Consider the following 15,713-nt stretch of genomic DNA (forward strand, 5'->3'; position numbering starts at 1 on the left):
CATCTATATGTATCTTTTTATGAACAGTTGAACTTTGGTATAACCACAGAACTGACATTATGTTTGTGTTCTACCCAAAAAGTTTCTAACCAAAGAGATGCAGCTGCAGTTGGTACGGGTGAAGAAATTCTCAACCTCTCCCCAAAATTAGAAGACACACAGCTCCAACAGTCATTGTATCCATTGCTGACTATAGTCATTACTAACAAATTCACTTTTGGTCTTACTGAATATTCTCTTACCTTAAGACTAAATTGTAAACTTAACTACCAATGAACTTGTATAAAATATTTAAAAAGAAGAGATAAGAAGTAAACAGTTTATATATATGCATAACAAGCATTTATGTATAGTCCCTATTTCTGTAACTGGTTACGGGCTATGGTTGATATCTCTGACTTCCCTCTTCTAGTATCCATTTCATATTTTCTTTGTCTTAGCCAGAACCTCAGGTAATTAGAGTTATTTAGCTCATGAAGTAACCCAGACCTTCATTGCTAAATGATGTGAAATCTCAGTATCTCTACCTGATTTTTTTCCTGGTGGTTGTTCCATTAAGTTTTACCATTGGTCATGGAAAACTAAGAAGCATCCCAATGAATCCCTTTGGGTTTCAGATATAGTCCCCTTTGCCCTCAGTGTGTAGCAATAACTCAGTGTCGCCTCTGTAATTAGGAACAATCACTCTAGCCAGAAGAGTAACAGCCCTTCTCTTTGCCTGCTGTTTCACTGGCACAAGGAGCCCAACATGGCCAAGTGGCACTCTCGCCTTCCAGTTCAGAGAGGCATATGTCCCCTAGTAAAAGAATTCTCTCTGCTCTTGGGAGATAAGATTAAATCAGCAGAGCTCAGAGTTGCCAGGATATAAAACAAAATTGTGCAAGTTGGTTATTAGATTGAATGGTGAGAAGAGTCCTTCTCACTTCTACTTCTTGATTTCCAGACCTGTGTTATCCGGCTATGAAGTAGACAGTGGTCTGTGATTCAAAGCATGTGTTGCATCCTGTAAGACAAAACCCTTATCTTTGAGGGCATTGTTTCTCAGATGGTGCCATAAATTAGTTTTCAGTAAGCCATTCCACTGTTAATTAATTGTTCTTTTAGTAACTTTCTCTTGAGTAGTGGGAGTTGTGATAAAACTAATTCCATGGGTATAAGTCTAATGCTACATATTTTTGGTTATAAGTTCCTTGATCGGGATCCCTGGGTGGCACAGCGGTTTGGCGCCTGCCTTTGGCCCAGGGCGCGATCCTGGAGACCCAGGATCGAGTCCCACGTCGGGCTTCCGGTGCATGGAGCCTGCTTCTCCCTCTGCCTGTGTCTCTGCCTCTCTCTCTCCTCTCTCTCTCGTGTGTGTGTGTGTGTGTGTGTGTGTGTGTGAGACTATCATAGATTTAAAAAAAATAATAAGTTCCTTGATCAGAAGCATTAAATTCGGTGATGGTGGATAAGGCATCCCATGTGTTCATGGATGGCAGTGCTAGCAGGATCATAATGGTCATAGAAGGCAAATCCAGAATTCATGTCTGTTTTAGTGAAGATGAATCTTTGCCTCCTCCATAATGGAAGAGGCCCAATATAATCAATATGCTACCAGTTGGCTGGTTGGTCCCCCTAGGGAATGGTACCGTATCAGAGGTTCACTTGATCTCTACTGTTAGCATATTAGACACTCAGCGGTAGTGGTAGTGGTAGCAAGATAACCTTGAAAAAGAGAATCTATGTTTTCCAAGTCTAGCATAAACTCTGTCTTTGTCACCGTGGGCTCACTGAGTGAGTGCTAACTGGCTAGGAAAAGAAGCTTCTCAGATCCATAGAGCATAATACTGGTCTCCTCTGGAATAGACAATTTGGGCATTCTGTAGGACACAAAAATCTTCACATACCTTGCCCTTTTTGAAAGTTTCATTTTCTATCAAGGAAAATTCCATTCTTTCTAATCCTGAAAGAATCCAGTCCCCAACTGATCATCCAACTAGTTAACACTTGCTAATGAGTCAGGATAAATCTGTCCATCTGGTCATTTCTCACCACAAAAGTGGCAAACCAAATGTACTGCTTGAAGGTGCTGCCCATTGTAAAATTTTACTTTTACTGCTATCCTTCAGGGTCACCCCTGAGTGGGGCTATAGTGACTTCAAATGGGTACCAACATATACTATATAGAAACATCTGTAAATCTGGCTCAAGTTTTTTCTTTCTCAGTCAACTGATCATTAAAGAATACCTGTGAGGCCACAGGTATAGACTGGGAGAGAGAAGAGATATTGTAGCAGGAAGTATTGTTGGATTCTGAGCCACTTATTCATGCAAATTACTTCTGACTTCCAGATCTGTGGAAGACTGGTCTTTTATATACCATTTCCATTTGATCATAGATTGCTGCTCTGCACACCCAATCTATGGCTAGATTGGTCATGTAACTTGCGATTCAAGGAGGAAGCTTAGGACACATAGTCACCTGATATCCCATAGTTAGGCATTTAGTCTCTACCAAGGCCAAGTAGCAAGGCTGAAATACCTTCTCAAAGGGAAAATAGTTACCTATAAAGAAGGGTACGGATTTTTTCCCCAAATCTAAGAGATCTGCGGTACAATTCTCCTTGAATAGCTTTCCAGAGGCTTCATATAGACACTTCAAATAGTGTCTTTATTTACCACAGACACTTTGAGTATCATTGTATTTGCTAGATTATAAGGCCTAAGTGGAAGATCAGCTTGCCTTCCCTTCTGGTCCCCTGGAAGCCTCTTAAGTGACTTGATAAATGAATAGAAGCAGCTAACTCAAATGTGTAGACTTCCAAAAGGCATAAAAGGCATTTTGCTCCTTTTGTTTGTGGTAGGTGATGGAGGGTGCAACAACCTGCTTTTCACCTTTAAAGGGAGTATCTTGATGTATTCCAGAGAATTGGATCCCCAGAAGCTTCTGAGGTGGCAGGTCCCTTAATTTTTTGTGGGAATTATCTTCCACTCTCTTGATTCACTTATGTCTCACTAAGACATCTAAAGTACTTGTTGCTTCCTGCTCCCCAGATCCATTCTGCATAATGTCATCAATGTAGTGGACCATTGAGATGTTTTGTGGAATGTCAAGACAATCAGGATCTCTATGGACTATATTATGGCAAAAAACAGGAGAGTTGAATAGCCCTGAGGCAAGGCTTTGATGGTGTGCACAGATACAAGCCAGGTAAAAGCAGACTGCTCTGGTGGTCCTTATAAATTGGGGTGGAGGAAAAAAGCATTAACTAGGGCAATAACTGCATGCAAAATGTTAGGGGCTGTGTTTGTTTGTTCTTGTAAAGATCTGGAAGAGTAGCTTCAGTTAGTATTGCTACCTGATTAAATTTATTATCCATGGTTAGTATCTAAAGTCCCTCTTAGGGGAGCCTGGATGCCTCAGCTGGTTAAGCATTCGACTCTTGATTTCAGCTCAGGTCATGATATCAAGGTCGTGAGATGGAGCCCTGAATTTGGCCCCACACTCGGCAGGGAGTCTTCTTCTCTTCCTCTGCCCCCCACCACACTCTCTCACAATTTCTCTCTCATATGAATAAATAAATCTTTAAAAAAAATAAAAATAAACAAAATCCATCTTATTTTACATAGGCCAAACTGGCAAGTCTAAGTGTGTTAGATATTTTCACCAGTGTATTTTTTAAAAGATTTTATTTATTTATTCATGAGAGACACAGAGATAGAGGCAGAGACATAGGCAGAGGGAGAAGCAGGCTCCATACAGGGAGCCCGATGCAGGACTCGATCCCAGGACTCCAGGATCATGTCCTGAGCCAAAGGCAGGTGCTCAACCACTGAGCCACCCAGGCATCCCATCACTAGTGCATATTTTAAGTCTTTGGTAGTATCACTGATTTTTTTCAATTCTCAAGCCTGCAGTTTTGCATCTGATTTATTATCTTGAGAGAGAGAAATTTCCAGGAGTTTGCACTTATTTTTCCTTGTAATGACCCTTATCCCATGGATCATGGAACCAGTCTAGTGGATTCTACAAGTTGCCAGGTATAAATGCTACAATTCAGGAATTGGATGGAATTCACAGAATTAGTGTCAGTTCAGAGCCCTGTTTACTAATTCCTGAATGTTTGAGTATTTCCTTTTCTTCATTTGAGTCATTTGTGGCCACTGATTGATTTGGAAGAAGATGTACTTAATATGCTGTGGCATTGCTACAGGGTCCTTTTCAATGAGACTTAGCCTTCCCTTTAATCAGGGGCTCTATGTATATGATTGGCCCAGGTCTGAAAACAAGCTGAGAATCTGTGACTTTCCATCATGGTATCTGAAGTCCGTTTCTTAGCCACCAGGTCTGGAGTTTTTTCTGTTACATAGAACAAACACTAATCTAGTAGTCTACTCATCTGTTTCATTCCTTCAGATACCATGATTGATTAGTCACCATCAGAAATCTCCACAGGCCAGAACATTCTGATTATTAGTACCTTCCTGCTGCCCTTTTTTGGTAAAAAAAAAAAAAAATCTGCTCTTTTATTTTTTTTTTAAGATTTTATTTATTTATTCGTGAGAGAGAGACAGAGGCAGAGACACAGGCAGAGGGAGAAGCAGGCTCCATGCAGGTAGCCCAATGTGAGACTCCATCCCAGGTCTCCAGGATCACACCCAGGACTGAAGGTGGCGCTAAACCGCTGAGCTACCAGGGCTGCCCAAATCTGCTCTTTTAAGTGCTGCTACTTGGCTTCTGCTTTTTCCCAGATGATCCCTATTGAATCAGGAAGCCCATATTAATGGAGACGTCTCCCATTCCTGATCTACACAGGAGGATATCATAGAGCTTTTCAAAGATGTAGATGTTGCCCTTAATGTTATTTCTCAGTGGTTTTGTAAAGGGACTATTTTCTAGACTTTTGAGGGGGTTGTTCTTGGTGGGCAGACATATAGGTTGCATATGAAAAATCTGCTGCAACATTCTTACCTCCATAAGCTTTTGTATTCCTTCCTCTATATCAAATGTTAGCAAATCCAGACCACCTCCTGATTTTGTAAGTAATATTTTATTGGAACACAGCCATGTCCATTCATTTATGTACTATTTATATCTGCTTTTGTGCTACCCTAGCAGAGTTGAATAGTAGTGACAGAGACCATATGGCCTGCAACACTGAAAATATTTACTCTCTGGTCCTTAAAAAAAAGTTTGCCAACCTCCGCCCTAGAGCGTGCTGAGATTTGATCCAAGCTAGGAGTCTAGTGACAGCAGAGAAGTAGTTGTGATGGTTCTTCAGAATGTTAAACATCCCCTGCAAAGCATTTACCCCAGAAGGTCAGTCTTCCCAAACCCAGGAGAGCAAACTTGGCCCCGGCTCTGAGACTCAGTAAACACAGAAGTTCAAGATTTTCAGTTTTTGGGGACGCCTGGGTGGCTCAGCAGTTGAGCATCAGCCTTTGGCCCTGGGTGTGATTTGGAATCTGGGATCAAGTCCCACATTAAGCTTCCTGCATGGAGCCCGCTTCTATCTCTGTCTGTGTCTCTGCCTCTCTATATGTGTCTCTCATGAATAAATGGATAAAATCTTTAGATTAAAAAAAAGATTTTCGGTCGGCTATCAGCACCATCCTGCAGTCTGAGCCTCGATTTCGGTGCCAGAGCCCTCTTGGGTGGAGGATGTTGCCCTTGCGGGGCGGGGGGGGGGGGTGGCGCTTAAGCCAAGTAGGGGAGAGTCAGTCATGCCGGTCCGCCGCACGCTCCGCACTTTTGGGGGAGTCCGGCCTATGGAGCATTGGCCGCAGTACTGGCGGGAACCGGAGCTGCTGACCGCCCTGAGAGGCCATAGCCCGACTTGGTCTGCGGCCTCAGGGCCTCCGCTTAGTGGTTGGGGCAGCGCCTTGGCACCGGGCGCGGGACGCCTCCTGGATGGCGGCTGAGCCACATGGTGCGCATGAACGTCCTGACAGATGCTCTCAAGAGCATCAACAATGCTGAAAAAAGAGGCAAGTGCTAGGTTCTTATCAGGCCATGCTCCAAAGTCATCGTCCGATTTCTCACTGTGATAATGAAGCATGGTTACATTGGCGAATTTGAAATCATCGATGATCACAGAGCTGGGAAAATTGTTGTGAACCTCACAGGCAGGTTAAACAAGTGTGGAGTGATCAGCCCCAGATTTGATGTACAACTGAAAGATCTAGAAAAATGGCAGAATAACCTGCTCCCATTCCACCAGTTTGGTTTCATTGTACTGACAACCTCAGCTGGCATCACGGACCACAAAGAAACAAGATGAAAACACACAGGAGGGAAAATCCTGGGATTCTTTTTCTAGGGATGTAATTCATATGTGCAAATAAAATGCCTCAATGGAAAAGAAAAAGGATTTTCAGTTTTGTCTGAATCTAACCAGATGCTCCCATTCCACTGTTCGAAATTCCTTCCTTTCCAATCAGTGCCCCATCACATAAGAAACTTGGTGAGACTGAGAATTCAGCTGACATTGTAAATTTGCAACCTACACAATTAAATTTTGTCTTTTAATTTTTAGCAACATCAGCTTGTGTTCTCTATTCAGACCATGACTCATACTGAGAGTTTAAAGACCTAAGCTTGGGGATCCCTGGGTGGCTCAGCGGTTTAGTGCCTGCCTTTGGCCCAGGGCGTGATCCTGGAGACCCGCGGGTCGAGTCCCACATCAGGCTCCCTATATGGAGCCTGCTTCTCCCTCTGCCTGTCTCTCTCTCTCTCTCTCTCTCTCTCTCATGAATGAGTAAATAAAATCTTTAAAAAATAAATAGATAGACAGACCTGAGCTTGTTCCTTCTTTCTTTTAAATGTTCCAGGCACTCAGTGGAATCTTTTGCACAGTATCATTCTTGTGGTCATCGTTATTTTGTGTCAAAGACAGCAGCCTCTTGGACTTCTAGGGCATTCTACTTCCGTAGACACTCTACAGTTAACCACAGGAGATTACTTGATTGTTATGCCAGTGCATCCCATTTCCCATTGTTAAGGGCTCAGCACTGTGTATATATCCAAAGGCATGACTAAACCAATTCCAAAAAGTTCCATCTTCAATGATCTGTCTCCTATGACTACTTCAGTACCAGTTCTGTAACCATTTTGCTATAATTTACAGACAGAAACCACCTTAGTAAATGGAATAGGGGAAATTTAATATGAATAAGTGTTGTTAACTAATAAAAGATGGTTAGCTACTAAAAGAGGTAAGGAGGATTCTAAGGAGTATAGGAGTAGCAACTGCAGAAAGCCACTGCCACTTGCAGGATTAGTGGATGGTGATTAAGGAAGGACTCTTCCTCTCCTCTCCCAGGCAGATTCAGATCTCTTTGGAGAGGATATGGGTGCCATTGAAAAAGAAACTTGCCAAAGGGCTGGTCAAAGAAATCTTTTGCTGTGGTGGCAGAGAAAATCTTCCATTCCCAATCCCATCCCCCATACCTACCCTTGCCCTGTCATTAATCTCATCTACTGGTTCCAGCACACCAGAGGAAAGAAAAATCTCTTCCTTCTTTGGCTTTGCAAGGACCCTCCACAAAATCAAATTAGCTGGAAAAGGAAAAATGTCTCCAGGGCCTAGCTCTAATACCACATAGCAGGAAAGAAAAGGGTGGATTTGGAGCTGAGAGGCAATAAATTAATAACAAGCTCTTATCCAAGTTCATGACTGTGACTACTAACTGTATGCCACTGTTTCCCATATTTATATCTCTAGTCTAGTCCTCTCCTTTGAACTTCAGAGAAGTATAATTATATCAAACTGGCTTCTCGATGTCTTCACTTAATTTCTCATAAGTATCCTTAACTATATGGGTATAAAGCCAAACATTTGTACTTCCTCAGTTTTTTCCATCTTGGGAATAATATCACCATTTGAAAAAAATATTCTTGATTTTTATCTTTTTCTTCTGCTCTCCTCCCACTTAGAGTCCTGGCAACTCTATCTTCAAAATATCCAAATCCTCACCTTTGTCATCACTTCGACTCCAGCTACCCAGCTGCAGGTTGCCATCATCTCTTAAATCTCAAAAATCATCCTAGATTTCTTCATTACCAATATGTTCTTGATAATGAAATGATAAATAAATAACTTGTTCTCAGTTCATTCTGTAACTTTTCATTCTGTAACAGCTGTACCCCATCTCTCCCTCTCCAAATGTTTTGAAGACACCAAAAGTCTTAGGACTTTTGAATATGTCTGCCATATATCCCTTGCTATCAGGGCAAGCCCATTTTTGTTTATTTCCCAATACATATTAATTCTTTTTTCTTCAAAATTAATAATATTAGCATCATTATTTCTTCAAGCATGATTAGATCTTCCATGCATGGATAGATCTTCCTAGCTTTAGTAATTATCTATTGTCATATTTTTTCAAATTTGAAAGGACTTTTGTAAGGATGGCCTTATTTCTTAAATTTCTGATTTGTAAAAAAAAAAAAAAAATCTGATTTGTTGGATAGAAACTACAGAGGTAGTAATCTCACACACACACAAAAAAAAAATTTCCGCATATGTCATTGGCTTTTTACACTAGTTAAAATCTCTCATTATCTTTCATCAACTTAATTTTTTGAGGTAAATATTAGTACTTTTGTTACATTTGGAAGAGGGGAATGATTTCCATACCACTGATTTCAGTAGAAAACTCTGTTGCCTGCATCCCTTGACTCCTTTTGAATACTGATTTGGGGCCATAATGGATACAGGAATTCTCTTTGAGATTAGAAATTCCTTAAGCACATAATTTTAAAAAAAGAAAATCGCCTGATATATGCTGTCTGTCTCTTTTAGGTGGGAGATGTTGCTGTTTTTCTCCTGATGGTAAAGCTTTAGCTGTAGGTCTGAATGATGGAAGTTTCTTAATGGCAAATGCAGATACTCTAGAGGACCTTGTGTCTTTTCACCACAGAAAAGATATTATTTCAGATATTCGATTTTCACCAGGTAAGACAGCGTTGAAATCATATTTGATTATTAACTTGGGTGTGGCAGTAAGCAAATATATCAATATGTAATTTTTATTAACCATTATTCTATCTTGGAATTTTAATTTTTTACTAGAAAAGACAATAAGGTAGGAGGTAAAATTCCCGTATTAGATCAGTGGCAAAATATCCAGCTTAGTGCCAATTCTGTCACTAAATTTTCTGTGTGATTTGAGCCAAGGCACTTCTCTGGGTTTCGGTTTCTTCATTTCTAACATAGATTGGATGACTATCTTCATTATATTCTTAATACTTTTGAAATTTTGCATTAATTTTGCTTCATCAATTTCCATGTATTCACTCTGACAAAATACACTATAATGTGGGAAGTACTAATGTTAAGGCAAAATTTGTTAGTTTACCTCCATTTCTTTTAAATTTAGAGGGCTTTTTTTTTTTCTTTTTTCTTTCTTTCTTTCTTTTTTTTTAAACACATGCTGTATTAAATTATATGGTATATAATTTTTGGTCCTTGCTTTCCATTGAGCTGTCTCACTACACCAAAGAAAACATTTTGTTAATCATAATATACTTGAAAATATATAATTACAGTTTGTTACTTGATACACATTTTGCTATAATTTACAAAACACCTAAGATAAGAGTTCCTCCAAAAAAATATTAAGAAAATTAACTCTAGTTGTTGAGTGTAAAAAATATTTTTAAAGATAGAAAATCTCAAGCAAATATGTTTCTCTTCTAGGTTCTGGGAAATACCTTGCGGTAGCATCCCATGACAGTTTTATAGATATATACAATGTGATGAGTAGTAAACGAGTAGGAATATGCAAAGGCGCTACCAGTTACATAACCCATGTTGATTGGGATATTAGAGGTAAGAATTTAAATAACCTACTATTTGGTAAAAGTTCATTTGATTTAGCATACTATTTTAAAGAAACCAAAAAGTGATTCAACAAATGAGTTCAGAATCCTTGTGAGAAACATTCTCAAAATTACTTTCTACTCCTTTATTTAACATCTGAAAGTGAATGCTACCAGTTTAGATTTTTCAATACTTAATTTATAACTCAAGTGGTAGTAGAGTAATAAGTTCTTTAATTCGTAAAGTAAATTAAATATTAGGTAAAAAAGTTTTTCAGTCATTTGTCCTCACTTTTGTCAGATAAGTTTAGTATAAATAATAATTGAAAATTTGGAAAATAGATACGTTAATGAGGATTTTAATGTCTTTTCACCATCATTCAATAAAACACATTTCTTAAAAATAGTCACAATTATATAACATACAGAATTTAATGAGTATCTTTATCTTTGTTTTTTTAGTAGAATGCATTGCACATGGCAATGTTTAATAATTTGGATAAATGCTAAATATTTTAAATGCTCCATTTTTTTTTAAGATTTTATTTATTCATGAGAGACACAGAGAGAGAGAGGCAGAGACACAGGCAGAGGGAGAAGCAGGCTCCCTGTAGGGAGCCTGACGTGGGACTCAATCTCGGATCTCCAGGATCCCGGGTCTCCAGGTCTTCACCCCTGGGCTGAAGGCAGTGCTAAACCGCTGAGCCACCTGGGCTGCCCCTAAATGCTCCATTTTTAAGGATTTTTGTTTCATGTATTTATTTACATAAATCTAATTGTTAAAGTTTTTCCAAACATAATTAAACAAAATGCTTTTTAAAAAAATCCTCAAATTTATTTCTATGGTTTTTTATATGCATAGGAACAAAAATAGTTTTTATGTATATACACACATAAAAATTAAACCACTTATGAATTCAATATGTGGTTGACTGTGGAGGAAATTGGTTTTTATATTTAAGACTAATTTTTCCCATTAAAGGTAAACATCCTACTTCTAGGGAAGATAGAGTAGGAGGGTGCTAAACTCACCTTGTATCAGATACATATACAACTAACACCCACATCAGTGTAAATAACTCAGAAAATGACCCAAAGACTGGCAAAAGAGATTCTTCCCAGCTAAATGTAGAGAAGGAGCCACACAAAGAGGGTAGGAAAGGTGGAGATGCGGTTGAGAACTAAAAGGATTCATAGGACTCTCTTCAGGAGGGAGGAGGGACACTGCGGGCTTGGAGAGAGGAGAGAAACAGACCATCACAGTGGGGAGCCCACAGGGAAAAGGCAAAATATTTGGCTTTGAAAACCAGAGGGGTCAAATTCCACAAATTCTTACCATCAGTTCTAGGCTTAACACCTAGAACTTTAAAAATCAGCCCTTTTGGCTCTGGGAGAGCCAGGAGGGTGAGAGGAAACTGAGTCTCCCCCTTAATGACACAGTGTAACAAACAGCCCTGGAAGCAGCAATTGGAAAACCCATGGAGTATGTAGAAGGGAGTTTTGTTTTACTAATCTCAGAGCATATGAGTTGGGAAACTATCTAAGAACAAAAGAGCTAACAGGCACCATTTCCCTCCCCGGTCCCCAGCCTAGACATAGGGACAGCAATAAGAACCAATGAAGCAGAAACACTCTTCACCTAAATTTCTTTTTTTTTTTTTTAAGATTTATTTATTTATTTATTTATTTATTTATTTATTTATTTATTTATTTGTTTATGTATGTATGTATGTATGTATTTATTTATTTATTTATGAGAGAGAGGCAGAGGCACAGGAGGAGGGAGAAGCAGGCTCCATGCCGGGAGCCCAATGCGGGACTCGATCCTAGGACTCCAGGATCACGCTCTGGGCCAAAGGCAGGCGCCAAACCACTGAGTCACCCAGGGATCCCCTAAATTTCTTAACAATGCTCTCTGCTCCTACATTCTTCAGATACACCCCTTCCAGCCAGACCTTGGTTCCAGGTCTCCTTTCACAGCAGACCTACACAAGCCTTGCTAACACCACATACCCCACTTCTGTGTGCTCCTGGGGACATGCCCCTTCCAATATAACCTTGGCTGGAACCCATCCAAAGCATTGCCATAATTCTGGCAGAATGCAAGCAGCCCTGACAGGAACCAGCACTACTCCGAAGTGACTCCTACTCTGGGGAGAGACAAACATAACCATAGACATTAGTCTAACTACAGTGCCAACAGTGAGTTGGGGGCAGACATCTCATCTGACTGCAAGTCCCACCCACCTATGAAAGCTTCTCAGGGGACAACACAGGGAAAGTGCCCTGCAGTTTGGTCCTACTACATCTCTGGCAAACACCTGGTCTGACTCAAGCCCAAGGTGGCCCCAGACTGTCCCATTAACAACAAAGGGAAAAACCCTGCCCACAGCATCAGAGAGCCATTGCAGATGACTGGACTGAAGGTAAAAGCTACTCAGCAACAACAGTAGGGCACACACAACACACATAGGAGATACTTCTGAAGCACTGGGTTCCAGTCAACAGGGGACATGGTGCTACAGGGCACCACAGGACGTCTTTTTCATAAGGCCACTACTTTCAAGAGCAGGAGATATAGCTGACTTTCCTAACAGAGAGAAATAGACACAGAGAATTAGACAGCGTGATGAGACAGGAATATGTCCCAAATGAAAGAAGACAAAATCACAGCAAGAGAGCTAAACAAAATTTGAGATAAAAAAAAAACATGCCTGATCAAGGATTTAAAGTAATGACCATAAAGATACATAATGGACTTGAGCAAAGAGTAGATGACCTCAATAAGACCCTTAATAAAGAGAAGAAAGCATAAGAAAGAGTCAATCAGGGATCCCTGGGTGGCGCAGCGGTTTGGCGCCTGCCTTTGGCCCAGGGCGCGATCCTGGAGGCTCGGGATCGAGTCCCACGTCGGGCTCCCGGCGCATGGAGCCTGCTTCTCCCTCTGCCTGTGTCTCTGCCTCTCTCTCTCTCTCTCTCTCTGTGACTAACATAAATAAATAAAAAAAAATTTAAAAAAATATTAAAAAAAAAGAGTCAATCAGAAATGAAGAACTCAATAAATGAAATTTAACATATACTAAATGGAATAAATAGTACACTAGAGTAAGCAGAAGCATGACTCTACAACCTGGAGGACATAATAATGGAAAGCAATCAAGCTGAACAAGAGAGAGAGAAAAAATAGAAATAATAAATGAAAACAGACTGAAGGGGCAGCGCAGTGACTCAACAGCTTAGCACCACCTTCAGCCCAGGGTGTGATCCTGGAGACCCGGGATCGAGTCCCACGTCGGGCTCCCTGCATAGAGCCTGTTCTCTCTCTCTCTCTCTCTCTCTCTCTCTCTGTGTGTGTGTGTGTGTGTCTCTCATGAATAAATAAATAAATAAAATCTTTTTAAAAATTAAAAAAAAACAGACTTAGGTAACTCAGTGATACCATCAGGAGTAATAACATTCACATTATAAGAATCTCAGAAGGAGAAGAAAACAGGAGGCATAAAATTTATTTGAAGAAATGATAGCTGCAAACTTCCCAAATCTGGGAAACAGAAATCTAGATCCAGGAGGTGCAGAGAGCCCGCAACAAAACCAACCAAGGAGGTTTACATGAAGACACACAGTAATTAAAATGGCAAAAGGGAGTGATAAAGAGAAAATTTTAAGAGCAGCAAGAGAAAAGAAGATAGTTATATACAAGAGAAACCCCATAGGGCTTTAGCTGATTTTTCAGCAGATGTTTTGCAGGCCAGAAGAAAATGGCATGATATATTCAGAATGCTGAAAGAGAAAACCCTGCAGCCAAGAATACTCTGTCAAGCTCTCACTCAGAATAGAAGGAGAGATAGAGTTCCCCAGACAAATAAAAGTTAAAGGAATTCATGACCACTAAACCAGCCCTACAAGAAATATTAAAGGTGACTCTGAGTGGAAAGAAAAGACCATAAGTAAAAGTAAGGAGGCATGCCTGGGTGGCTCAGTGGTTGAGCACCTGCCTTTGGCCCAGGGTGTGATCCTGTAGTCCCAGGATTGAGTCCCACATTGGGCTCCCTGCATGGAGCCTACTTCTCTCTCTCCTATGTCTCTGCCTCTGTGTGTGTGTGTGTGTGTGTGTGTGTGTGTCTCTCATGAATAAATAAATAAAATCTTTCTTTAAAAAAGAATTTGAAAAAAAAAAAGGAAAGTAAGCAGCACAAAAGCAGTAATACTAAGTATATCTATAAAAATCAATCAAGATATTTACAAAAGAAAAGGAAATGCAACACCATATACCTAAAATAGGGAGGGGAGAGAAGAGTAAAGAATGGGTTCAAACCTAAGCAACCATCAACCTAAGATAGACTGCTATAGGCATAAGATGTTATATACAAACCTAATGATAACAAATCAAAATCCAGTAATAGATATACAAAGTATATCACTAAAGAAAGCCAGCAAACCAGGAGAGAAAAGAATGAGGGAAGAAATGAATAGAGAAGAACTATAAAATCAACCATAAACAAGTACCAAAATGACAATAAGTACCTACCTACCAATAATTACTTTGGATGTAAATGGACGAACAACACTCCAATCAAAATACTAGGGTGAGAGAATGGATAAAAAAGCAAGACCCATCTATATGCTGCCTATAAGAGACTCATTTCAGACCTAAAGACACATGCAGATTGAAAGTAAAGGAATGGAAAACCATTGCTTAACCAGATGGAAGTGAAAAATAAGCCAGGATAGCCAATACTTCTATTGGATAAAACAGACTTTAAAACAAAATCTGTAACAAGAAATAAAGGACAGTATATATTAATAAAGGGAACAATTCAACAAGAGGATATAACAGTTGTAAACATTTCTGCACCTAACATGGGAGTACTTAAATACATAAAGCAATTAATAACAAACATAAAAGAGGTAATTGATAGTAATACAATAATAGTTGGGGACTTTAGCACCTCACTTATATCAATGGATAGGTCCAAACAAAATCAACAAGGAAACAGTGGCTTTGAATGACACTGGACCAGAGGGATTTAACAGACATATTTAGAACATTCTGTCCTAAAACAGCAGAATACACATTCTTTTCAAGTGCATATTGAAAAGTGTATAACATATTAGGACACAAAACAGGTCTCAACAATTCAGAAAGCTTGAATTCATATCATGCTTCTTTTCTGACCATGATGCCATGAAATGAGAAATCAACCACAAGAAAAAAAAAACTGGAAAGAACATGAATACATAGAGGTTAAATAACATGCTATTAAATAATGATGGTGTCAACCAAGAATTCAAAGAAGAAATTAAAAATCATGGAGACAATGAAAATGAAAACACAATAATCCAAAATCTTTGGTATGTAGCAAAAGCAGTTCTAAGAGGGAAGTTCATAGCAAAATAGGTCTACTTTAAGAAGCAAGAAAAATTTCAACATAACCCTACACCTCAAGAAGATAGAAAAAGAACAAAACCCAAATCTAGCAGAAGAAAGGAAATAATAAAGACTTGAACAGAAATAAAAGAGAAACTAAAACAATAGATCAGGTCCATGAAACCAGGAAGCTGGTTCTTTGAAAAGATCAACAAAATTGTTAAACCTCTAGCCAAGTTCATCTAAAAAAGAAAAAAATATATAAAAAAGGACTCAAAATCAGAAATATGGGAAATAATAACCCGACATCATAGGAATACAAAGAATTGTAAGAGAATAGTCTGAAAAATAATATGCCAGGGATGCCCGGGTGGCTCAGCGGTTAAGCTGAGCCTTTGGCTCAGGACGTGATCCTGGAGTCCCCGGATCGAGTCCTACGTTGGGCTCCCTGCATGGAGCCTGCTTCTTCCTCTGCCTGTGTCTCTGCCTCTCTCTCTGCCTCTCTCATGAATAAATAAAATCTTAAAAGAAAAAGAATATACC

General features: G+C 39.6%; 1 protein-coding gene and 1 pseudogene across 2 annotated transcripts in view; both read left to right on the top strand.

Annotated features, from left to right (window-relative positions):
• The window catches only part of EML5 (EMAP like 5), a 184,044-nt gene that overhangs the window by 124,959 nt on the left and 43,372 nt on the right, over nt 1–15,713 (top strand). For both annotated transcript variants that reach the window (XM_055303744.1, XM_055303745.1), the window contains exons 22-23: nt 8,784–8,936; nt 9,681–9,812. In XM_055303744.1, coding sequence (XP_055159719.1) covers nt 8,784–8,936; nt 9,681–9,812 — 285 coding nt within the window. The remainder of the gene's footprint in view (nt 1–8,783; nt 8,937–9,680; nt 9,813–15,713) is intronic.
• Nucleotides 5,907–6,314, top strand: LOC129495960 (40S ribosomal protein S15a-like; annotated as a pseudogene).

The sequence above is a fragment of the Nyctereutes procyonoides genome, unplaced genomic scaffold (genome assembly GCF_905146905.1).
Source record: "Nyctereutes procyonoides isolate TBG_1078 unplaced genomic scaffold, NYPRO_anot_genome, whole genome shotgun sequence".
NCBI lineage: Eukaryota > Metazoa > Chordata > Mammalia > Carnivora > Canidae > Nyctereutes > Nyctereutes procyonoides.